The sequence below is a fragment of the Callithrix jacchus genome, chromosome 10 (genome assembly GCF_049354715.1).
Source record: "Callithrix jacchus isolate 240 chromosome 10, calJac240_pri, whole genome shotgun sequence".
Taxonomy (NCBI): domain Eukaryota; kingdom Metazoa; phylum Chordata; class Mammalia; order Primates; family Cebidae; genus Callithrix; species Callithrix jacchus.
The window spans coordinates 30,208,295-30,232,424 of NC_133511.1; the positions used below are offsets into that span (position 1 = coordinate 30,208,295).

Sequence of the window (24,130 nt, forward strand, 5' to 3'; positions counted from 1 at the left end):
AGGCTGGAGTGCAGCGGCGAGATCTCGTCTCACTGCAAACTCTGACTCCCGTGTTCAAGCGATTATCCTGCCTCAGCCTTCTGAGTATCTAGGATTACAGGTGTGCCAGACTATGCCCGGCCAATTTTGTATTTTTAATAGAGATGGGGTTTAACCATGTTGGTCAGGCTTGTCTCAAACTTCGTGATCCACTTGCCCTGGCCTCCCAAAGCGCTGGGATTATAGGCGTGAGCCACCATGCCTGGCTATTTTTAAATTTTTTGTAGAGACAGGGTCTTGCCATGTTGTTGTGGCTAGTCTTGAACTCCTGGGCTCAAGCAATCCTCCTGTTTGGGCCTCACAAAGTGCTGGGATGACAGGTGTGAGCCACTCTGCCCAGCCTCACAATCTGTTTTCACCAGCCCTCTTGACGATCCTAATAAAAGCTTGAGAACCACTGGTCTAGATCATGCCAGTGAAAGTTGCTCAAATGAGTTGGATTCTGCAGGTCTGTGAGGACCCAGAGCAGGTAAGGAGCCACTGCCCAGCATGAATTCAAGGTGAGCTGACCTAATTTCAGCCTCCATCCCTAGGTTCTAGGTTCCTGCTCTTTCCAAAGAAACAATGAACCAGACCACTGCATTGGCATAAGATCACACTTTAGTTCAGAGACACATTGGCATAAATACTTGAAATGGATCCACCCCTGCAGGTGGCAGCCTGAGAACAGGTGGCTCTCCACAACCCTGTGACGCTGCAGCCCTTTAGGTGATGGCTTTTAACACTGAAGACTGTCATGATCATTCTCGAAGACAGCTTGGGTGCAGCTTTGGAGCCTACTGTGACATTCACCATCGACTCCCCACCCCATGCCTGTCTTATACTATTTTTTTTCCCCTCTGAGGTAGATTATGTATCGGGGAAACCAGATAGAATTTTTGTTTTCATTTAAGTTTGCTAGTCCTTTGCAAACAGACTGACGGTGAGTGTTCTGTCTGAGTCAATAAGTGCACTTTTACCTTTTAACCTATGCCCTCTACTAGAACCCAAGCAAGGTCCAGTCCACTGGACAGTTGATGACAGGGTCTGCTGCCCCAACCCCTCTCCTCTTCCCCTGTAGGAATTTGTGCAGTACTGGAGGACTGTGGCAATGGGAGGCCTGGGTCGGCCATGCTGCCTTGATATGTAGAGTCACCACAGTGGAGACCCTTGTCTGTATCCCAGTACCCCACATCCAGGAGCACAAGACTGGCCCCTGCCCCCTCAATCACAGGGGGCACAGCTGGCTTTCACAGGGCTTGGCATCCTCGGGTTTCAGGGCCTTGTTGCAGGTGGCAGAGGCCTGGCCAGAGGGGTCCCTGCACTCCACGGTTCGCCGCTGCCAGCCAGCCCCACAGGTGCTGGAGCACTCAGACCAGTCCCCCAGCACCCACTGTGCATGGAGCAGCGGCTGGATGATGTTGGTGGTTGCTCTCTCTTTGCTGCTCTGCATGCTGAAGTCTACATCATTAGGAACAAAGAAGGTATATTTGACTTTTGGGGGGAAGACCTCGCCAGGGACCGTCAGCAGCTGCACTGTCAGAGGCTCTGGCAAGGGCCGGAAGCTCTGCAGGCGCTCCAGGGTGGCGATGGAGCCGCTGTACTTCAGGATGGTCCCCTTCACTAAGATGTCCTGCTCTATGGCAGAGATGGCCAGGTTGCCGTTGAGCAGGTATTGCCCATCGGCCGTCTTCAATGCCAGGTAGTTCCCATCGTTCTGCACACCTGGGTGGCTCCGCTGCTTCACGTCAATGTTAGTAGCCCCAGCTGGGATGGTGACAATGTCATTGTAGCCGTAACTATGATAGGAACAGAAAGACACCCTTAGACAAGTGGCTACCCAGCCCAGGTCACGACGATGCCTTGGAAACTGAAGTGGGCACCCCAGGTGGCAGACAAAAAAACCTAAAGCAAATAATTAAGCAAGGTGCCTCAATGTTCTCAATAATGCAGCTGTTTAGGCAGGCAGAAATGTCTTGTACATTGGGATTTTCAAGGGTTTTTGCTTCATCTGGCAAAAACCAGATATTTCAAATGCATGGTTGAGGAGTTGAGGTATGTGGGTCTTGAGAACAGCTTAGAGAGGAGGAGAACCCAGAAGGGTTTGGAGAGCTGTGCTGATGCAGCCACACCTGGCATCTATCAAATGAGAGCTCAGATACCTCTAGCTCCTCGCACTGGTATACAACTTTGCTTGGCCACCTCCTCACCCAGAGCTCAAACCCCATGGACAACACTGTTCCATACACCCCTTCCAGAATGTGAACAGGAGGGAAATTTCACACCACCTCTTTGAGTCAATCAGCTCCTAGTATTTGATGAATATGTCCCTATGGTGGGATTAGGCTGGGGGTTGAGAGTTGGGGGCCCCTTTGAAGCCACCTTCTGGGAGTGCCCAGATACCACAAGAACTAATGCTTCTGGAATGATCGGATGCTGTTTTGGGAAACTGTTTCCAGTCCATTATAGGCTTAGGGCTTTAGGTAGGATGAAGAAGGATTAGTTGTTTGTTCTTTCCTGGGAATCTGGGTTCCATAGGCTGGGGAGAAAGTGAGGCAACCGTCAGGTGAGCTCTTTGCTCTTCTTGCTGTATGTCCAGCTGCGGCTGGCTGCTTAGTCTTGGGCTCTGAGAGTGTCCACAGACCCACCTGTCTAAAGCCTGAGGGAAAGTGGCCAAGGGACCCAGTATCGGAATAGCATCTGCTTCTTTTTTCTATGTCCTTTGAGCTTAAATTTAAAAAGAGTTCTAAGGCAGGGTCTCATGCCCCTAATCCCAGCACTTTGGGAGGCTGAAGTGGATGGATCACTGGAGGCCTGGAGTTCAAGACCAGCCTTAGCCTGGCCAAGATGATGAAACCCTGTCTCTACTATAAATACAAAAATTAGCCGGGGGTGGTGGCATATGCCTGTGATCCCAGCTACTTGGGAAGCTAAGGCAGGAGAATTGCTTGAACCTGGGAAGCAGAGGTTGCAGTGTGAGTCGAGATTGCATCACTGCACTCCAGCCTTGGCAATAGAGTGAGACTCTGTCTCAAAAAAACAAAAATAAATTAAAAATAATAAAAAGAGTCCCAAGTTACCTGCTATAAGCTGATTCTGTTCTCTCAGACTGGTGAGATGAGAGATGTAGAGACAGATACACAGACACACACACACACACACACACACAACACACACACACACAGAATGGGGCAGGGTTGGTGAGCTTCACTAGGTAGAATACAATACAGTGAACACTTCTCAAAAACTCTGAGACCATGAAGTGCAGGAAGTGGTTGGACAAATGTATGCTCATGCAGCCCCCCAAAGGACACGTGGATGTACTAGAGGCAGAGAGGCAGAGTGTGGTACATATAAAACACTTGACCTTGCTCTTCCTCCCCAGGAAGTACATGGAGTGGCAGAAAAAGTCGTCCAGGACTTAGGAAAGCTAGGTTCTCCTCTGGCTGTCATGTGACGTTAGAGAAGTCATTTAATCTTTTTGTGCCTTAATTTCTTCCTTTGCAAAATGAAGAAGAATAGTATTGGCCTTACCTACCTCATGGACTTATTTTACAAATCAAACGTGGAAATAAACGCACTTTGGAAAACCCTTGGAGTTTTATGAATGTGTGACATTAGCATGTGAACAAAGTGTCTGGAGTCTCAGATTCATGAAAGCCCTGAGGCTGCCAGGGCCCGCTTTTGGTAACCCCCTTCCCTGAAGATCTGTCTGCAGAAAGGACAGGGCTTTCCAGGCTTAGGGTGAGACGTCCTTCCCAAAACAGGCCTGGAAGAGCTGTTTTCTGGCAGAGGTCCAGGTTACTCAGTGTGGCTTGACTGAGTCAGAGAGGACAGCTCCCTATCCACATGGCCTCCAGCCCTCGTAAAAGTCACGGCTGCTCTGTGTTCTGTCTTTTCTATGGGCTCGACACTGCCAAGTGCACATCCCATCTCAGGAAATCCTTACGACTCTGAGATAGAGACACTGCTGACATTTTATAAAGAAACTGAAGCTCAGAGAGTTTAAATAACTTGCCCAACCCTCATAGCTATTAAGTAGCAGCCACAATTCCAATTTGGGCCCATCAGAGTGCAAAGCACATTACTCTCTTTTACCAAGCAAGGTACAGAACTCCAGGGGAGACTCACCTGGAGGGGGTAAGGGACCCGGAGACCTTCCTGCAGGAGTTGCCTTTGCCCCCACACACCCCGCATTTGTCCAGCTTCCGAGGTGAGTCCACCACGTGGTCACAGCCAGCCTTGACACACTGGCCACGGATGCAGATGGCCAGTGTCTCTGGCCCACACAGGGTGCCATCAATTACCTGCAACAGGGAAACGGAGGGTGAGGGAGGGTGTGTTGAGCATAGAAGCAGCCTGTGGGAGGGGTGGGGACAGGCGACCTTCCTCCCCATCTCTGGATCTAAGTCCCAGGGTGATTCTCACCTTGGCCTCGAACACTTTGAACTCACTCCTCCCCCGGGCTCGGCAGAACAACTTGCAGCGGTCCCGGGGGGACACACCGGCATACTTGGGGACCCATTGCAGGATATTCCCATCCATGTCAGTGTAATTGTAGGCATTATACTTCTCACACTGCTGCTCCCTGAAGCTTTTCCCTAGATAGAAGAAGAAACGGCATGGAGGTGACACCCCTGCGGAAGCAGGAGGACCCGGTGGAGAAATTCCGAATGTATAGCACTTTGCTTCTTTCTCTTGGTTTTAGACTTAATCCAGGGACTTAGGCCCAGTGTCTTCTGGGCACAATATTCCTAGACACTTGTGACCTTCCCAAAAAAGGGCAAGGAAAGGAGCCCTCCAGCCTCACGCTAGGCTTTCTAGGATAAATGTCCTTTCCATTAGGGAAAGAGATTCATTGTACTTTACAGATGAATAAACTCAGGGAAGAACAGGGAACAGTTCAGTAAGCTTGGAAGACACAGAATGGCACATGGAGCTATATTCTCAGGACACTGCTAACTGCGCACTATCGACTTCCTCAGTGACACTGGACATGAATCCAAAGACTTCCAAATCTACATGTCTAGCTCCAATGTTGCCCCTACACCCACATTCCATAATTCTGGGTGTCTCTGGGAAATATGTGCTATGATTACCACCAACTTGGCACGGCCAAGATCCTGATGGTCCCTCCACGAACTGCTTTGACTTTCATTTGCTGTTCTTATCATGCTCAAGTCTGAGACTGGTATCCTCGTGTCTCCCAAACATTTGAGCATCTCTATCCGCTATTTCCAAACTGTCACGAAGATCTACACTATATTCAGGACAATCTGTGATTTAAAATGATGGCATCCCACTCTCACTACCACAGGCCAGGGCCTGCTGGCTTCATGGGGACCCGAGCCTGCCTATTCTCTGTCCTGTCACGTGCTGCTGCCAGACCAAGCCATTTGAAGTTAGACGTGGGTTGCTTTCCACCCCCAAATCCTAAAATTAAAGCTGTTCTTCCTGCCAAGGTTTCCACCCGAACTGTGCATCTGAATGCCTGGGGAGACTCTGCCAAGGAAGATGCCATGTTGCACGCCCGAGACTCTGAGTCAGTGCAGCTGAGGGTGTTTGGGCTGTGTCTGCAGGAGCTTCCAGGTGACTTGATGGGACAGGTGGCATAGATAATCCCTGAATACTGTGCCAGCCTTCAAGGACCTCTGTGGTCTGGCCTTGACATACTGGTGTGCTCTGCTTGAGTCCACCTAAGTGAATGAGGGCTCTTCTCACACCTTCCCCCGATCCTGGCAGGTCCCCCCACACCTCACCCCATCTCAGTCCCCTAGACTCTGCTCAGTCCTAACTGCCCTCAAAGCTTCTGCTCGCCCAAACTTTCCTTTCTCTGAGCCCCTCACCAACCTCGGGTCTGTGACTCATCTGTTGAGCCTCAAACCATTGTGGATCCTTCTTGCCTTGTGAAACTGCAAAGCCTACAGATTCTCCTATGAGCCATCAACCCAATGCCAGTGTCTTTCCCATGGTGGAATCTCTCCTAAAGCTCTGCCTGATTTTTCAAGCCTGCCAATACTTCTTGGAGCTGCACACAGGGCAGTTGGATAGGATGGTGGGGAAAAACCTTGTAATGATTTCCCTCTCACAAGTTTGCTGCTGCCCCTTTACCGCCTCCAAGTTAATGTGTGTGGTTTCCAGCAGGCACTGGAGATAGGAATATGCCAAGAGAAGGGAGAGGTAGTATTGTTTCTTGGGAAGATTCTGTCAAGCAGTTGCCATGGCCCCTAAGGAAGATGGGCAACTCTTTTCAGAAGGAATGTGCACAGGAATCAGATTCAGAAATCCTTCCCCCACCCTGGGCTGAATTTTGGCTAGAAAGACCTTGGAGGTTTGGCTCTGATGCTTGCTTTGGAAAATGCTTCCATTCTGCACACAGATGAGGGCTCCGATGCCTCCAGGAGGATTATTTTCCTAGACACTAGCCCCTCTGCAAAGGCTCCTCCCCAATAAGTTTGGTTAGGAGTGATGTCCTCATCTCCATATCTTGGAAGATGAGGGCAATTTCTCTTCTTAACTTTACCAGGTTCTCTGAACACTATGACAGCCGTCCCGGGTCCCTGAGAGCTGCCCCTGGGCTTGAAGCCTTGCAGACCCCATTTAGGTGGAGGTCACAGGAAAAACTCTATATCCCAGGAGACCCACTTTACTCTCACTTTACACATCCTCTGGGGATTTGTTACAGCAATGATAGTTGCTTCTCTGGCAGGGGTGGCCCTGAGTGGCAATTACCGTCAGGGGGGCATTCCTCCGTGTGGCATGACTGGTACTTGGCTCTCCGACCCAGGCAGTATCTTCCTCCATTCTGAGGCTCGGGATCCTTGCACTCACGATGTGAAAACTGTACTCCTCCTCCGCAGGTGCGAGAACATTCTCCCCAGGGTCCCCACGGTGCCCAGCCTCCGTCTACCAAGGGCTGCAACATACAATGGCACACTGAATCAGAAGCAAAGGCCAGGAGGCTTCAGCATCTGTGCCACCGGGTGGCCATAGCCCTGGCTTCCTCATCTAGTCATTCTCATCTTGGTGCATGGAGCGCCGTAAACTGCCTCAATCATTTATTTAATGACTGTGTGGCCTGCATAGCTTTGTGAACACATAAACCAGGCTGGACTCATTCACTCCCCAGTGTCTAAAACAGTGCATCATGCTTACTAAAGTGCTCAATAGAGTATCTGTTGAATGAATGAATGAGTGACACTCTTTCATGGGAATGAGGTTTCATACACTGCAGTGGTTCTCCATTGGGGTGAATTCTGCCCTGCAGGGGCCATTTGGCACTGTCTAAAGATATTCTGGTGGCTACAGCTGGGGAGGGTGTATGCTATTGCATCTAATGGGTAGAGGCCAGGGATGCTGTTAAACACCCAGCAATGCACAGTCCCCACAGTATTTATCAGCCCCAAGTGTCCCTAGTGCCAAGGTAGATGAACTCTGGTCTAAAAGAGGCATCCCTGGGGTGGTATTGCCATAGTCTACCAGCCACTGGTTCCAGTGAGAGGATAATGCCTGGGAAAGAAACAGAATTGCTTCCCTATTTTTTTTTTGAGACAGAGTTTTGCTCTTGTTGCCCAGGTTGGAGTGCAATGGTGAGATCTTGGCTCCCTGCAACCTCTGTGTCCCGGGTTCAAGCGAGTCTCCTGCCTCTGCCTCCTGAGTAGCTGGTATTACAGGCACCTGCCACCACACCTGGCTAATTTTTGTAATTTTAGTAGAGACAGGGTTTTACCATGTTGGTGAGGCTGGTCTTGAACTCCTGACCTCAGGTGATCCATCTGCCTTGGACTTCCAAAGTGCTGGGATTACAGGCATAAGCCACTGCACTCAGTCTGATTCTATAAATATTTATTCTCTGATCTAACTGTTCTTAAAAATAACGGCCACACATCATTCCATGATCATTTCATGTCAACCTCTCCCTGCACTTAGCTTGGCTCTGCCTCTGGGGATTGGTGGCAGATCCCTCTCCTCTTCTCTCGATAACATGTGACGAGAATGAACAGGGAGAATGGGAGGTGGCTGAGGATCATTCCATGAATCCTTAGGACAGGAGTATGGAGTTTACCTGGTGCAGGCAGGCTCCCAAGGCTCAGTGCAAAAGACATGCGCTAAGGAGTGCTCGGGCCACCCTGGCGATTCAACGCTGGCGGGGACCAGGCTGTGAAACTCAGTGGATGCTGTTTCATAGTGATGGCTCCATGACTCACAGTAAGAGAAATGTGATCAGCCTCACAGTTTGGATGTATTAAGACCAGGGCAAAGAAATGAATCATTTAAAAACCCTCACTGGCACTGACTTGGTTTTTCTTGTGAGTTTACTCTCTCCTGGGCCAAGTTTTTTCTGCCTGGCCAGAGGCAGTTCTGATTCTGCCTCCTCTCCTCCTCTTTGAGTACAGAATTCCCACAACTGCTCTCATTCTCCCAACCTCTAATCATGCATTCAGCTCAAGCATGGGCAGGCTATGAATACTTTTCACTCAATTCTTGATGGAATTTATTCCACGTGTTTCTCTGTGTTCATGATGGAATTCACAGTGGTTCCAGTCTGTGGCATGCCCACCTTCCTGTTTCCCACCTCTCACCAATCTGCATCTCCACCAGCCCTGAGTCAGCCCCAAAGCAGCTCCCAGGGGCAGTCCCCTAATGTCCACAGCCATGACACTGTCAACCTATGGGCTCCTCATTGTGTGGATAAATATGCTTTGGTTTGTTTGTTAAAAGATGAGTGATTTTTACCTAGAAGTCCTATGTTGTGGCCTGGCTCGAAGTTTCTTTCTTTCTTTCTTTTTTTTTAAATTGGAGACAGGGTCTCCTTCTTTTGCCAAGCTAGAGTGCAGTGGCACGATCATGGCTCACTTTAGCCTCTAACTCCTGAGATCAAGTGATCCCCCATCTCAGCCTCCCAAGTAGCTGAGACTACAAGTGTGAGTCACCATGCCTGGCTTTTAAAATTTTTTGTATAGACAGGATCTCACTATGTTGCCTAGGCTAGTCTCGGTTCAAGTGATCCTTCTGCCTCAGCCTCCCAAAGTGCTGGGATTCCGGTGTGAGCCACTGTGCTTGGCTGTCTCTCAGTTCCTGGCTCTCAAGTGTGATTTTCCCCTTGAGAACAGCTTTCAGTCCTCATTTCTGTTTTTTCCTACCTTCTCCCAGCTATCCTCAGGGGCTGTCCCTCACCTTGGGCTTCTCCACTTCCTCCTCAGGTAGACAGCTGCCTTCTGAGCAGAGATGCCCAGGCCCGCATGGTGTGCCATCAGCCCAGGGCAGGCTGCCATTCTTCGTGTGGCATAGGGGCTCGGCCCCATCAGTGTGGCACCAGAGCTGGGCACAGACGTCCTGAGCAGAGGTGTTGGGGCAGTGGTGGAAATCTGGCCCAAAGATCTGCCTGCATTGCTGGTCCAGCTGGTACAGGGTCTTGCGTCCCGGGAGGCCTGTGGGGAGGGGCAGGGCCGTGGCGGGGGCGTCCAGGAGACAGTCCCCTGGGAAAAGAGGAAGCAGGGGCTTAAGAACACACACAGGGCAGCCCCCCTCTCAGCTCTCCACGGCCTGTGATGAATGGCCGTGAAGGTCTAGGCGTCATGACTTCCTTGACCTCCAAGTAAAAGCTGTCACCACTCGATGATCTAGTGAGAGCTTGCCTAATTTTTGACTATCAGTTGCAAAGGCTTTTCAGCACTGACTTTCCTTTGCTGTCCAGAGCATCTAGGATGCATTGCCCCTGACATTCAGAGTGTACCCAGCGAATGCCAGCTAACGCAGTATTCGTCCACATCACAACCTAACTGTGCTCCTCAAAGCAACAGCATGCAAATGAAGAATGACTAATGCTGTCTGGATAATCTTATTTTTGCACCATACATGTCCCTGTCTCCCTCAGTGAGCAGAATCTAAAATACTTCATTGCTTTACCAACAATGCCAACCATTTAAAAGTATTTTTCCTTTACTCCCCTCTTCTGAAAGGATTTTTTTTTTTAAGAGATGGGTCTCTTTCTGTCACCCAGGCTGGAGTCAGTGGTGTGATCACAGCTCACTGGCAGGCTTGACCTCCTGGGCTCACGTGATTCTCCTGCCTCAGCCTCCCGAGTATCTGGGACCACAGATGTGGGCCCCCACCTGGCTCCAGTCCTTTAAACAGGCTCCCCGCCTTCTTACTCTCACAGGCTGCAGTCACTGCCTCTGCCAGCCTGAGCTGTTGTAGGTTCGTCTCTCCTCTGTGCTGCCTGCGTCTATTCCTTCAAGCATTGCTCAAAGCCTCCTCCTTCAGACAACCTTCTCGGACAGCTTCCCCCCTGCTTTGTGACTCATCTAAATCAGCCCAAAACTTGGCTGCTGGAAGATGGGGCCAGGAAGAGCAGACCTTGGGGGTGGTGTGAATGCCCCAGCATGGGAGGCTGGCCGGAGACTCAGCTCTAAGGGTCCTGTGAGGAGGCACAGCTGGAGGGGGTCCCTGCACCAGCAGAAGTGGAAGGAGGCCCATGGGACAAGAAGGGCGGGGCTGCTGGTGCCTACCGTGCCCACTGTCCAGGAGCTCCGTCAGGTACATGGCACTGCAGGGGGACCAGGGCAGCGACTGGTTCAGGTGGACGAACAGCGGCGCCATCATGTGGTGCTTGCCTAAAGGCCCGAAGAGCCGCGTGCAGGGCTTGGAGTCGTCATGGGGCATGCTGAGGACGTGCCCTGGGGAGAGAGGCCGGGTCCACTCTGCCCTGCCCTGCCCTGCCCGAGTGCACTCTACCCAGCCCAGCTAGGTACAGGGATGGAGCTCCGGAGGGGAGCAGCCACCCCCTTACTCTCAGAAGGTTTCCGCGTCGGGCTTTCCCCCCGCGCTTTGCTCTTACCCAGCCCAGCTAGGTACAGGGATGGAGCTCCGGAGGGGAGCAGCCACCCCCTTACTCTCAGAAGGTTTCCGCGTCGGGCTTTCCCCCCGCGCTTTGCTCTTCCAGGATGCTTTCTCAGATGATTGAGAAACATGGATACCCCTTTGTTTTCTGCCTCAGTCGGTCATAAATTTGGATCTAGCTCTATCGTTTGCTCTCTGACAAGGCAGTCTCTGGACCACTTTTCTTCCCCTGGATCCTCACGGCTTAGCTGGTGCACAGCTCCACGCCTCCACCCCAGCACGTGCCTGGTGTCCTGGCATCCGCCGGGTGACCAGTGATAATCGTGTGGGACGCTGCTTTTGTATTTTGGCCATGTGCTGGGGTGGGAGTGGAGTTGCGTGCAGCACTGTTGAGCGCAGTATCTGTTTGTATACAGTCACCCTGTCAAAATGATGAGGCGCTATCCCTAAGTGAGGGCCGAATATTCCTTCAGATCTAGGCAACCTTGGATCTGGAAGAGCAGTTGCCTCTGACGTGATGAAGTGAGTTTTGGCACGGCAAATCTTACCTAGTTCATGGGCCAGGGTGTGGGCCGCCTGGAGCCCCTCATCCTCGATCACAGAGCAGCTTTTGTTGGGGTCACAAATGGTCCCGATGTCTGCCACGCCCAGGGTGTCACACAGCCCCTCCTGACCACAGAAGTTCTACTTGGTGGGGAGAGAGTAAGAGAGTGCATCAGTGTGTGTGTGTGGTGTGCTGCAGGCCTGTGGGCTGGGGCTGGGTGCCTGCATGCATGTGGGCATGCACCATTGAGCATATCATAACATGCTTGTTGGCCTGTGCATCACCTGCATTTATTGAGCTTTTAAATTAAATTAAATTAAATTAAATTTTCTTGCTTCTTTAATTTTGTTTTGAGATGGACTCTTGCTCTTTGCCCAGGCTGCAGTGCAATGGTAGGATCTCGGCTCGCTGCATCCTCTGCTTCCAGGGTTGAAGTGCTTCTCCTGCCTCAGCCTTCTGAGTAGCTGGGACTATAAGCATGCACTACCATGCCAGGCTAATTTTTGGATTTTTAGTAGAGACAGGGTTTCACCATGTTATCCAGACTGGTCTCAAACTCCTCACCTCAGGCAATCTGCCCACCTCAGCCTCCCAAATGCTGGGATTTCAGGCATGAGCCACTGTGCCCAGCCAAAATTAAATGTTAGAGACGAAGTCTGGCTATATTGCTTAGGCTGGAATGCAGTGGCTAGTCACAGGTGTAACTGTAGCTCACTTAGCCTCAAACTCCTGGGCACAGACGATTCTCTTACCTTAGCCTCCCGAGCAGCTGGGACTGCAGGCACCTGCCATGTGCCTGGCTGACCTTTCTTCAGGAGGAGGAAGCAACAGAAGGTTCAGCATGTTTGGATATCTCACCCAATGGCCTTGCTTTATTGGTTCTTTTTGTGTTTATGGTCAAGCCAATTCATCTGCCCCCTGATCTTTCTAAATTGGAGAGCAACCTGTGAAATTTCCTTTTGTTAAAAAGTAAGAACAGCTTATAATCTCAGCATGTTTAGAGGCCGAGGCAGGTTGGAGTAAAGGAGTTGGAGACTAGCCTGGGCAATATAGTAGGACCCCATCTCTACAAAAAGTAAAAAGAAAAAAAAATTAGCTGGGCGAGGTGGCTTGTGCTTGTGGTCCCAGCTACTCAGGAGGCTGAGGTGGGAGGATCATTTGGACCTAGCAGGCAGAGGCTGCAGTGAGCTGTGATTGTGCCACTGCATTCCAGCCTAGTGACACCTTGTCTCAAACAAAAGAAAACAAAATTAAAAACAAAAAAGAATATAAAATACAAAAGCTATCGAGATGGATTTCTGAGTGACAAGATTAGGATATCTCCCTCTATCTTCCCGTCAGGCACTCATATAAGGGAAGCCATTCTATGTTCCAGGCTGGCTGTATCCTAGGGCTGGCTGGGACTTCAAAGACTTTTTGTGGTGGACAGGACAGCACGGTCATTCAGAACATGACCCTGCAGCAGCACTGCCTTGGCTGGACTACAGGTGCTGCTGCTATGTGGCAAGAGAGCTGTGCGGCCTCTCTGTGCCTCAGTTTCCTGTTACAAAATGGGGATAACACCTGGACCTGCCCAGTGGGGCCATTATAAGACTGAAGGAAGAGACAGGGCCTGGCACACATGACCACTCTCTTGCCTCCAGGAAGCTGTCTGTTGAAATCGTGCCATGTAGGTGGGCAGACCTCTAGCTGTGGTTGAATCTTGAGGGGATGCCCCGGCTACTTGCCCCTGTGTTTAACAACCACTGCAGATGGAGCTGCTCTCTTAATTCCAAGCCCAGATCTCTCACTGGGCAGCTCAAGCCCATTTCTTCTTGTTATGTATGACCTCAGGAGACAGCTGGTCACAAACTTTTGGAAAAGAGCCCTTACAAGATTCTTCTCCTTCCCTTGCAAATACCTCACACTTGTCCTTATGACCTCCTCCTCATCATTCTGGGCATGAGGCTCTGGCGTCCAGCTGGGGCCAGCAGGGAGACATTTCCCATGTTTGGGCAGGCCTCATGGTCCTCCCTTTGATCTGCCCATCCCGTCTCCCTTCCTCTCCGGGTCTTCCGGAGCCAGGCACGGACCTGTCTGGTGAGCAGGATGGCCGTGTCGTAGTGCTCCGGGTGGCGGTCACTGGGCTGGTTGAAACGCCGCTGCCAGTTGCAGAAGTTGCGCAGCGTAAGCCCCCCGTTGTCGGACACCTCCGGGCCCCATTTTTCATCTTCTATGATCAGCACTTTGACCACCATCAGGCTGATGGAATTCTTGATGCTGGGGTGCTTATAGATTCGGGCTGCCACAGACATTAGTGTCAGGATATGGTCCTGTCGGGAAGGAGGAGACAAGGGGCAGAGTGAAGGGTTAAGTCTCAGGGCCCTTGGCTTGGCCTGTCCGCTGCCATCACCTCTTGTTATGGGGCTGAGCATCGGATCCTTGCCAAAGCCTCACGATACCCCCGGGGCCTCCGCGGTACTCCCTTTACTTTACATGTAAGAAAACAGGCTCAAGAACCTGCCCAAGGTCACAAAGTTGATTTACGAATGGCAGCTTTTGAACCTAGACCTGCCTTGCTCCGAACCAGTGAGTCTAATATCAAGACCAGTTTCATGGGACTACCTAAATCCAAATTCGTAAAATCCAAAAACTGAAACTCATCGTGTAGCACGGGCCGTGTTTCAAGTGCGTCAATAGTCATATATGGCTTGTGGCTACTGTACTGGAATGTGCAGATAGTTCTACTGGACAGCACGGCTTATATGCCTTAATCCTAACACCGTCTCCCTGCCAACTACCCCCACCCGTCCCCAGCCTCAGCCCAGAAGTAATGTTCTGAGTGCTCCAGGTTAGTAGAATTCCCTTTTAGAATCCAGCTGAGCATTTTTTGGTGTCTCTTGGCCTAACTCTATTCTTCAGGGTGGAAATCATTAATACTGAAAACTTTGCTTTAATAATCCCTCTTAACAACAGCTACTCTGCCACATCACCTCACTGAATTCTCACAGTAACTCTATGAAGAAGGTATTGTAATTCCGTTTCATGAATGAGGAAGTAGAAGGTCAGGCAGATTAACTTGTTGAAGGTCATACAGCTCTTCAAACCAGGAGGCCAGCCCAGGGGTGCCTGACTCAGGTGTACAGGGTGCTCATGAGGTTTCCCAGGGCTTGGCTTCCTGGTATCTGCCTGGACAGCCCAGATGGGTTTGTTTCCTTCCAGCCTGGGGCTTTTGAGGGTCCTGTGGGTCTTAGAGGACCCAGGTGCCTTGGATCCCAGCTGCTCTCCCTTTCACCCAGGCTGGCCAGCAGAGCACACATCTCTGCTTGGCCTCTGTCTTATTCCTGGGCTGCCAACTGCTCTCCTGCTGGATTCCAAGGCTTGGAGAGGAGGCTAGATGGGAACTCGCTCTCCTGCCTTGGCCACCCCTTGAAGTGGCCCTCTTTATGCATTTTGTGGAAGGGGAGACACAGGGGCAGAGGTGGGTGCTTCTTGAGCTGGAATGTGGTCAGCTGGGCAGCACCTGCTCGTCCTGCCTCTCTGATCCCTCGATCATTACCTCTTGGGAGCCCCTCTTCCTCTTCTCTTGTGGTCTGGATGGCAGGAGTGGAAGGAGGAGAAAGGAAAGGGTAGAGAGGGACATTCCATGGGGTGAGGCCATGTGTGGGCGTTCCAGATGAATCCCATTATTTGTGAATGGGATCTGTCTGTTCACCTCGCAGGCAATCAGCCACGTATTTTGTTAGCCCTACTAGCAGGGGTTGGCAGGTTAGTTGGTGTGTCAAGCACTCCAGCAATATTTAGGCTGATGTAAACATCTTATCAGCAAGGCTAAAACTTGGCATTTGCTCCTGGAGCTGGATTCTGGAGGGAAAAAAAGCAAATCACATCATTATGCAACTGGGGGTGAGCGCTGAGGAATGGTGGCTTGCCGAGATGAACTCCTGACCAGGTCTTCACTGCTTCCAGGAGGCTGACAGTATCCTGATCTCTTTAAGAAGGACCAGAGTCTGCTGGGCCAGGGACCAACCCCCAAAATTTCTTCTGAGGCAATCTGCGACCATCATCACAAGATTTCTTCCCGTTGAGTCCCAGTTTCACAATCTCAAATTGGGGAAGATGAGGTCGTACAAGGAAGGTGTGAAGCTAAGGAACACCAGCTGCTAAGCTTCGGGCCGAGGCAGCTCAGCACAAGGAGCTAAAGACTGGAGGTTGGGACAAGCCTGTGTGCCCATGCTAAGCAGATCAGAGGGAGGCTGAGTGAGAGATGAGACAGTGCTCACATCCTCAGTGAAGACCGGAGGGAGGCAAGGGTTAACCCCTGATCTTCACACAGGGTAAACTGCTGCATGAAGATCAGGGTGACACAGTGTAAGGAGCTTCCAGGCCCTCAGGTTCCCAGGGAGCCTCCTCCCTGCAGCTCAGGATGCTTATATCATTGTCTTCTCCAGGCAGCTCGTAGCTGTCAGGCAGGGCTGGCTTCAGAGCCATTTATCTTCAAGGGGTAGGCTGGACTTGAAGATATCTGAAGGCTGCTGTCTCAGAAGATACTTTTCATTTTCAAGAAGGCTAGGAGGATTCTTTGGTCCAGTGTCCCTTCAAAACCCCAGATCCGGATCCCACTGACCTCTCCTTATCTCTTGTTCTACTCAGTTTTTGATGTTCCCCTCCCAATCAGCTCTTCTGAGAAATGACGGCAGGAATGCCTTAGGGAGAAGTTCCCTAGGGAGAAGGATCACTGGGGGTGGGGGCGGCGACCTTAGGGTGTGAGCCTTTGATTCTCCCCCAATACCCTGGGCTCAAAGGACAGCCCTGACTTAGAGTCACCATGGAGATCAGGCCTGCGGCTGGTCAAGGAGAAGGTCAGACGGCTTGTTCCACTGCCTGGTGCAGATTTACACCTCCCTGCTCACCACATTAGTGCAGGCTTTGTGTGAAGAATGTGAATGAGGTCCTGGACCCCCCAAGCAGGAGAGGCCTCAGCACAGCAAGCAACCCCCAAAACCAAAGCAGGTTGGTGGGAGCCCACGGTCAGCCTGGCCGGGGTGGTTAAACAACCCGCTCTTGAGTGACTTGGGAATCCCATATTCTTAACTTTGGTTAGGGAGAGGTGGCACCTTTTAGGGAGTCTGCTCCTGCATGAGTGACCCTAGGACCTGCAATAGAGATGAACATCAGGCCAGTCAGGGTAGCTCATGTCTGTAAGCCCCACACTTTAGTAAAGCAAGGTGGGAGAAGCACCTGAGACCAGCCTGGAAACATAGCGAGATCCTGTGCCTATTAAAATAAATAAATAAATAAATAAATAAAAAGAATAACAATACCCTGGCCAGTGGGTGGGCCAGAGCCCCTTTTGGTTCTTTGAGATACAAACAAAGAGATTCCTCCCTCAGAGCTCCTGTGGGGATGCCAGCTGTGGTGGGTGATGGGGTCGGGCAGGCCTCCTCCCACCCGTCATTACTGTGCCCGTTTGCACTTCACTTGCAGCTCCACTGCTTTCCCTTGCGGCACCCCCTGGGGGAGGCCAGGAGAGGACAAGTGGCCCTAGGAAGCTCTCACTCCAGCATCTGGTGCATTCCTTTTCCTACCTTGCCTCTCTAGGGCCTGAGACTGAGCTAGGGGTGTGGAGATGGAGAAGCAAATGGAGAGGGAAGAGGTGAGAGGAGAAAAGAGAACGACCTGCACTATATCCTCCACCTCTTCTTGTTCTCGGAATAGCAAAGGGCAAGGTCGCCTCTTCGAAGCACACACGTACACGAACTACAAGTCAGCCTTAGCCACCTAGCAGGGGCAAGCTGAAAGAGAAGGCTCTACTGTTGTGTGGAACAGCAGAACTGAAACAGCAGTGGCCAGCACTCTGAAGGCATGGGCCAGCGCATCCTCCCCACTCTAACAAACGGTTTCCATCACCGAAGGCAACTCTAGTAATAGCCACGCCTCGTTGAGTACCTCCTCTGAACCAGGCACCAGGTCGGGTGCATTCCATATTTTGTGACATCCTCAAGACAAGGCTAGGACGATGGTATAACTGCTCGTACCTGAAAGAGTTGAGGTACAGAGAAATAGGTGACTTGCTCAAACAACTATGCTATTTCTGTTTTGTTCTAAAGTCTATGTTCTTAGTCTCTGCACTGACTGCCACCCATCTTTGCTGCTGTAAGGAAAACTACAGCCTTGCCAAAGCAAACCCAAGGTTTGCAAGCAGCAGGTCCGCCTGTCATTGCCTGTGCACACCCCGCCCCCGGGAGGATGGGAAGGAACCATCTTTGGATGCTGAGACATTTTCTTTGGGAAACACTCCATATCTTTGATCATTCTGACTGTAGCAGACATAAGGGATGGAAAAGATGCATTATTTTGCCAATGGGAAGGATATCGTTCACGCACATATAATGCTTGTCTTTCTCTCTGGTAGCTACAGGGCTGGGGGAACGTGAATCTGTTTCTGTTGTCATCAAAACCAGGACACCCTTGAGAGGAAAAGATGGTGATATTAATAATCACACCAGAACAGGCAGAAACTGGGATGGTGCTGGACAACCTAGGCCGCGTGCTCTCTTCAGCATCTAACGTCTTGTGGAAGACATTTTCCCCAGACCACCCAGGTAAGGGGTGTGGAGATGGCTGTGAAAGCCGTCCCTGATGTCATCCCCAGAATCTGACCTCCTGTGAGTGCCACTTTTTGGACCCTCTCTGCTAAGAAGAGAACTCAGACACTCTGCTCACTGCAGAAGCACTGGCAGGACAGGCACCCCAGGCTGGCAAGAGTGGGCACTGCCCATGCTGCCCCTCACTCCATCCCGCCCCAGGTTCACACAGGGGACAGTGAGCAGCAGTTGGATGGAGACAGAGCTAATGTTGTCTTCCCAGGTGGTCCCTCCTTTCAGAAAGCCCCCTCTGTCTGAGCTTCTTAACTCAAATCAGATAAGAAGGTGGGAGGCAGGGGCCCCTTTTGTCATGGGATTAAGTGAACTCAATTGACAGAGTTCTGGAAAACTTCACTGTCGCTTAGCAGGGAGACCAGCTTGGCAATGGTGCATTCCTTCTCTCAGCCTCCAAGGTGGTTTCTTCTCTGGATAGGGCCTCACAGTGGTCCTGGATGGCTTTGAACTGCTGGATTTAAGGACCAACTCCCATAATATAGGCAAGTGTCAGAGGGTCGACAGAGGCCCTCGTCCTGAGAAAGAAGCCTCTTGGTGGGATAATAGTGCATGGGATTCAGCTTTGGGAGACTTGGGCTGCAGACCCAGCCCTGCCACTTACTAGCTGCTGATCCTGGGGAAGCCACATGTCCTCTGTGAGCTGTGCATTCTCCCTCTGCCCCCCTCACAAGTATTTCCATGGAGGGGATGCATGTACAACCACGCTGTGAATTGAACATGCTCAGAGAGTGGCTGAACCTTCCAAAAGACCGGCTCATCATGAAGCAGCTGCACAGATGCTTAGAGCGGGCTGATCACCTAGCCCAGGTGTTTTGCTTCACAGATGAGGAACTCTAAGCCCTAGAGGGATAAAGCCTCTTCTCATCCTTGCACACCCCTTATTACCAAGGCACCCCAAAGTGCCTTCCCTCTGTGTGAATGAGGTCTCTACATAAAGGACTGGCTTCCATTTGGAGGAGGTGGCTGTGGGCACGCAAGGTCCTGAGGCACAAGGACTTGATTTTCATTCTTCTCTCAGCTAGGCTCGTGGACCTGTTTTCCGAAGCTCAGGGGACTGAGCTGAGACAGTCACACTTGTCCTGTAGCATCTCCAAGGCTGGTTACATCAGAGTTGAGGGTCCATAGAGTGTCTTGGACACGGCTGTACCTCAGCCTCTCCCCCACCTGGCACGGTGGCAGCAGGAGTGCAGGTGGGCTGGGACAGAAGACCCAAGGTAGAGGTGGTGGGGTTGGTTTCCCTGAGGGAAGGCTTTCCTTCCAGGTGAGACCCAGAAGTCAATCCCTTAGGGAGAGGAACTCGGCCTTCAGAGGTGCCCGATGCCTGTTCTGCTATGCTTTCCTCGTCCAGGTGGGCTTGCTGGTTGTGCAGGTGGCTACATGCAGCTGGGAAAGGCCCAGAAACGCATGTTTGTGGGGGACGGGGAGTGGGGCAAGCAGGAGCCAGATCATCTGGCCAGGAGTCTCATGAGTATGGCAGTGCCCTGGTGACTCTGCTACAGAGAAAGCCAACTTGTCTAGTACAGCAAACCCAGACCATAAACCGAAGGGAACAAAACCAGGTGCAGACCCCAGAAGAGCCTCCTGTGTCTGCAGCCCGGGCATCCTGGGGCTGGGCCTCAGAGCATGTCTGCCTCTAGACAGCTAGGATGTCTGGAGATGTGAGTACATCCCTGAGGCAAATACTCACTTATCTCCCACGTCCAGGTGATCAGCTGAAAGAGTGAGACATTCTGGCTCTGAGGCTGAAAAATGGACTTTCTCTGCTGGCACAAAGGGTTCTTGTTGGTCTTCCTATGTTTTGGTTCTCAGGTGGATGTCAGAATCTGTTCTGTGTATGGGGGTAGAGGGGCACAGCACCATGTTCTGGGTTTGCAATGCGTGTATCTCAGCTTCTTTCTGGTGTAGCCCCCTAGAAGCCAGGTGTGAGGGTCCTAAAGGGACGGGAAAAGCCCGCTTCTCACCCCTCTTCTGCCACCCTCTCTAGTACTTGCTTAAATAAAGGAGTCAGAGGAGGGGTTGGTGCCCCACTGCTCCCCACTCTCAGGGCAGGCAGGGAAACAGATATTAAATCAGCGAGAGCCAAAGCTCATGTTGCAGACTGCCTTCGGGGCCTGCTGCTCTGCCGTGCTTTGGGGGAAGCAAATACCAGGAGGGCCTGCAGAGGTGCCTGCCTGGGGTGTAACCGGCACCTGCAGTAGCCAGAGCAGCAGCCATGTGGACTCTCACCCACAGTGCTTCCCATCCTATGCATCTGTTTCTCCCTGGGTCTTTCCTATCCTGCCTTTCCCAGTGATAGAGGGTGGGAAAGCTGGGATGAGAAACAGGCCAATCACTTCCTTGTCTGGACTATTCTGCACAGGCAATGCCTATGCCCTTGGGGCCCCCAGCAGTTAGGCACAGGCTGAGCCTAGCATGGGGTTCCAGCCAAGGATGCCATCACCACCAAAGTGTCAGCTTAGCTGCTGCATTGCCAGGATCCCTGTTTCAGGGAACTGTGACCTCTGGGCAGGTCAGTTCTTCCTTCCCTGGCACATCTCTGGTTCTGTGCTTCCTAGGGGCAAAGAGCAGCCCTCTCCTGGAAACCTGACCCTCCTTTTCTCATGGAAAAGCCTTCACCTGGTCTTTTGGGGAGACATTGGGGTTTAGGGCAACACAGACACCTCCTGCTGAGTCAGCATCATCTTTGCATCTAGTTAGAAATGGTCTGGTTAGTTAGTCATCCCCTGGACTCTGTTTTTCTGCTCCTGCTCAGTTAAGAGCTGTGTCTGGGCTAAGGGCAGCTGGGTGGACCAAGTATGGGTCTGGCTTTACCAGAGACATTCACCAAAAGAGCTCATCCCAGCCATCACTCCCCTCCCATTTCCACCAAAGCTTCAGTTCCTGGGCTGAGCCCCCAGGCAGAAGTTCTGTGCCCCTCCCTCTTGTGCTGGCTGCTGGCACTGCCAAGTTCTGCCGGGGCTGAATGCCAGGTTGGCAAGGTAGTCCATGCCCCTTGATCACAACCAGCTGGCTGCAGAGAAGTTGGGCAGCTCCTCTCCAGGTTCAGTTCCTTTCAAACAATGTCTTTTGCTTATGGCGACCTCCATACCCAAGGGAATCAGACAATCCTCTTGCCATCCCATCTGCCTTTCTCTGGGAGCCTCTCAGATCTAGGGACAGTAGAGGACTGAGGAAATGGGGATGGGAGTGGGTGCTATTCCTAAACTGTCAATTTTTATCTCTGCCGGGAGAGGCAGGTGCCGGGGGATGCGTTGACACTCACTTTCGGGTCAGTGTGCCACGTGCCGCGGGAGATTCGGATGAGAGGGATGGGTGTCGGCAGCCCCACTTTAAACCGGAAGGGACCTGGGGGTAGGGGCACAGGGAGCCAGGGTGGCAGAAGTTCAGAAAATAGTTATTGTTCTTTCTCAGAAAGGAGAGAATCTCGTTTGGGGTCGGGCTGGAGAAGATGAGGAACGGGAAGGGATTTTTTTCTCAGAGGGATTGGAAGGGGAGATTTTAGAGACGCTGGAGGCGTCTGGGGGCCCTCCGGGCACTGCGGCTGGAGGAGGCTCTCAGTCCTACCTGCAAGTCGGCCCCGTAAAAGGCAGCCATGGACGCATCTGCCACCAGCAGCGTCTCCACGAAGCGCGCCTCAGACACAAACCGCTTGGTCCTACTTGTGGCTCCCAGGGGCGGTGGCAGCTCGCTAGCGCCTTCTGCCTCGTCTTCTCGGCTCTCCTCCTCTCCGTCCTCCTCGTCGTCCCCTCTCTCCTGCCTCTGACCCTCTCCCGTGTCCACCTCCCACTCGGGTCCTCGCTGGAGGGGGCGGGCTCCGGCGGGACCCCAGCGCTGCAGGCGGTGCGGCTGACCCAGGGAGCCCCCTGCACCCTGCGGCTGGATGGTGAACTCCTCGCCGTCCAGCAGGAAGGAGCCACTCAGCCCGCGGCACAGGCTGACCGCCGCTAGCGACTCGGGCTCCCCGTTCACGGTGCCGGAGAAGAAGCAGCCGCGCAGCCCCCGCTCGCCCCCGGCCGCCCGGCCCGAGCCCCCGAGGCGCTCGATCTTGAACTCGGGCGCCAGGAAGCTGTCATCGGGCGCTAGGCGCAGCACGAAGCCCTTGCCGAAGGCGGACAGGTGGAGCGCCAGCTCGCCCGCGCTGCCGGGCAACCGCGTGGGCACCACCAGCTCCGAGGCCTGCCCCCCAACTGCTGGCCAGGCCGGGGCTCCGCGGGCCAGCTGCGGCGGCAGCAGCAGCAGCAGCAGCAGCAGAAGCGGCGGCCACCGGGGGGCGGCGGGGGCAGAGAGCATGGGGGCTGCGGCGGCGGCGCGCGAGAGAGGGAAGAAGCCCGCCTGGTGCGGACAGGTGCTGGCGGCCAGAGCGCGGCCACGCCGCTCTCTCCAGGAAAAGCAGAATCAATCAGCTGCGAGGCCGACTCGGCCCGCGGGGCCCGGCGGTGGGAGCGCTCCCCCGGCGGCCCCTCTGGCTGGCGCAGCCAGCTCCTCTTGCGCCGCCGCCCCCAAGCCGAGCCGAGCGCGAGCAGCTGGCCCCGGCCCGCGTGCGCCCGTCCCTGCCCGCGTCGGCCCCGCGCAGCCGCCTCCTGTCTCCTCCCCGCCCCGGGAAGCACCGAGTGGGCTGCCGAGCCCTTCTTATTTATACTTCCTTCCCGGCTTGACATAAGAGGTTTATTTTTGATCTCTCACTATTCCCGTTTCCCCTCCCCTGGGATCAGAGAGAGAAACCGAAAAGAGGGAGAGAGAGCGGAGAAAAAAAATTGGGATGAAATGCAAAACCAATCAGGCAGCGAGACCCGTCCGCCACCCGTCCCCTCCCCCCAAGTGTCAACTCCAACTTCTTTCCCTTTCCTTTACGCGCGGACCCACGTTAACCCCTACCATGCTGGACTGACCCTTTAGAAAGAGTCCTTGGGAGACCCCAGCTGCTTCCTCATGTGCGGCCGAGGGTCCAGGATGCACCCTCCGAAGAGGCTCGTGCGCTGGTCTCAGCGACCCTGTTCGGATCCCTGCAGATCCCTCCGGAGATCCGAATGTGTGGGGCGAAGGTTTCGGAGCTTTTCACTATAAAGCACAACAGGGAGGGGGAACGGTCATGCCAAAATCATGCCTTCCTCTCCTCTTTACTGCACAGGCTTCCTAACTCTCACTCCAAATGGAAGATTGGGAAAAGAAAAACAAAACAAAAAACAACCCACCTGGTTAACCCCAGCAGGGCCTCTCACTGCCACGTTTAGGGCGAGCGGGGCAGAGGCCAGCACAGTGGTAAGATACCAGCAGTGAGGCCGGGAAGTTAGCATTTCCGTAGGAGGAAAACAGATCTCTAGTTCCTGAAAACTGTCCTCTCTTCTGGATACTGCTAGTTGCCAGGGACTTCATGTAAGGTGGGAGGCCCTTTCACTGCATTGGCCACAGCCCCAGGTACAAATGTGTATGAGGTGGATTCATTCTGTCCCATGTCGCCACCGTCCCCTGGGGAAGGGGGTAGTACTCAAGAAGGGAGGGATGGCATGGTCTCTAGACCACAAAACTCCATCCCACCCCAGTTGAAACGATACAGGTCTGGATTGGGTACAGGGCCCTGTTCTCTACCTATAGACACTAGACTCACCACCCACTGTGCCTTTCTCTGAGTTGTCAATGTGGGTGATGCTTTAGGAACAGCTGGGACCAGGGCCTTTAAATCCTTTGCCAATTCACTTGTCCCAGGTACCCAGCTCTGGGCTTATGCTGGGATGTTGACAGACGAGGTCATTGCTGATTCTTTTCAGCCCCTCTGACCCCTTTTTAGAAGAAAGAATGGACTTCCCAACTTAGCACCATGCAGAACCTCCTTTCCTACATAACTTATAGGATAGGAATAACCTGAGTCTAGAATACTTTGGGAAAACACTTCTAGAAGCAGGAGAACGGAAAGAATGGTCTCTTCAATGCTTTTCTCGAAATGAGCAAAACATTTCTTCCTAGCACAGTGCTGTGTGCTTGGGGCAGTCTGACCTGGGCAAGCAATGAATACAATTCTGCGTTGCCTCAGGGCTGTTATAACAGTTCAATGATTGGCTATTACCTCCTTGAAGCCCCTTATTTGCTG

General features: G+C 52.5%; 1 protein-coding gene across 2 annotated transcripts; it reads right to left on the minus strand.

Moving 5' to 3' along the window:
* Window positions 1–621: 621 nt before the first annotated feature.
* On the minus strand, window positions 622–22,653 carry ADAMTS8 (ADAM metallopeptidase with thrombospondin type 1 motif 8). 2 transcript variants are annotated; one of them, XM_009007124.4, is made up of 9 exons: window positions 21,610–22,653; window positions 13,477–13,716; window positions 11,409–11,544; window positions 10,530–10,697; window positions 9,196–9,449; window positions 6,751–6,934; window positions 4,447–4,619; window positions 4,150–4,325; window positions 622–1,817 (listed from the first exon to the last, which is right to left on the minus strand). In XM_009007124.4, exons 1-9 carry the CDS (start codon window positions 22,333–22,335, stop codon window positions 1,247–1,249), a joined length of 2,628 nt encoding a protein of 875 aa, XP_009005372.4. In that variant the 5' UTR covers window positions 22,336–22,653; the 3' UTR covers window positions 622–1,246. The 2 variants fall into 2 exon arrangements, with proteins under 2 accessions (XP_009005372.4, XP_002754640.4); XM_002754594.6 differs by having other exon boundaries at window positions 9,196–9,497.
* Between the last annotated feature and the right edge of the window lie 1,477 nt (window positions 22,654–24,130).

Excerpts from the sequence above, each read along its gene's own strand:
- ADAMTS8 (XM_002754594.6), bottom strand. The coding sequence starts at position 22,335 with ATGCTCTCTGCCCCCGCCGCCCCCCGGTGGCCGCCGCTTCTGCTGCTG. Across the intron at positions 9,498-10,529 it reads GCTCCTGGACAGTGGGCACG|GGGACTGTCTCCTGGACGCC; the intron begins GTAGGCACCAGC and ends CTCTTTTCCCAG. Across the intron at positions 6,935-9,195 it reads AGGAAGTGGAGAAGCCCAAG|CCCTTGGTAGACGGAGGCTG; the intron begins GTGAGGGACAGC and ends TGTATGTTGCAG.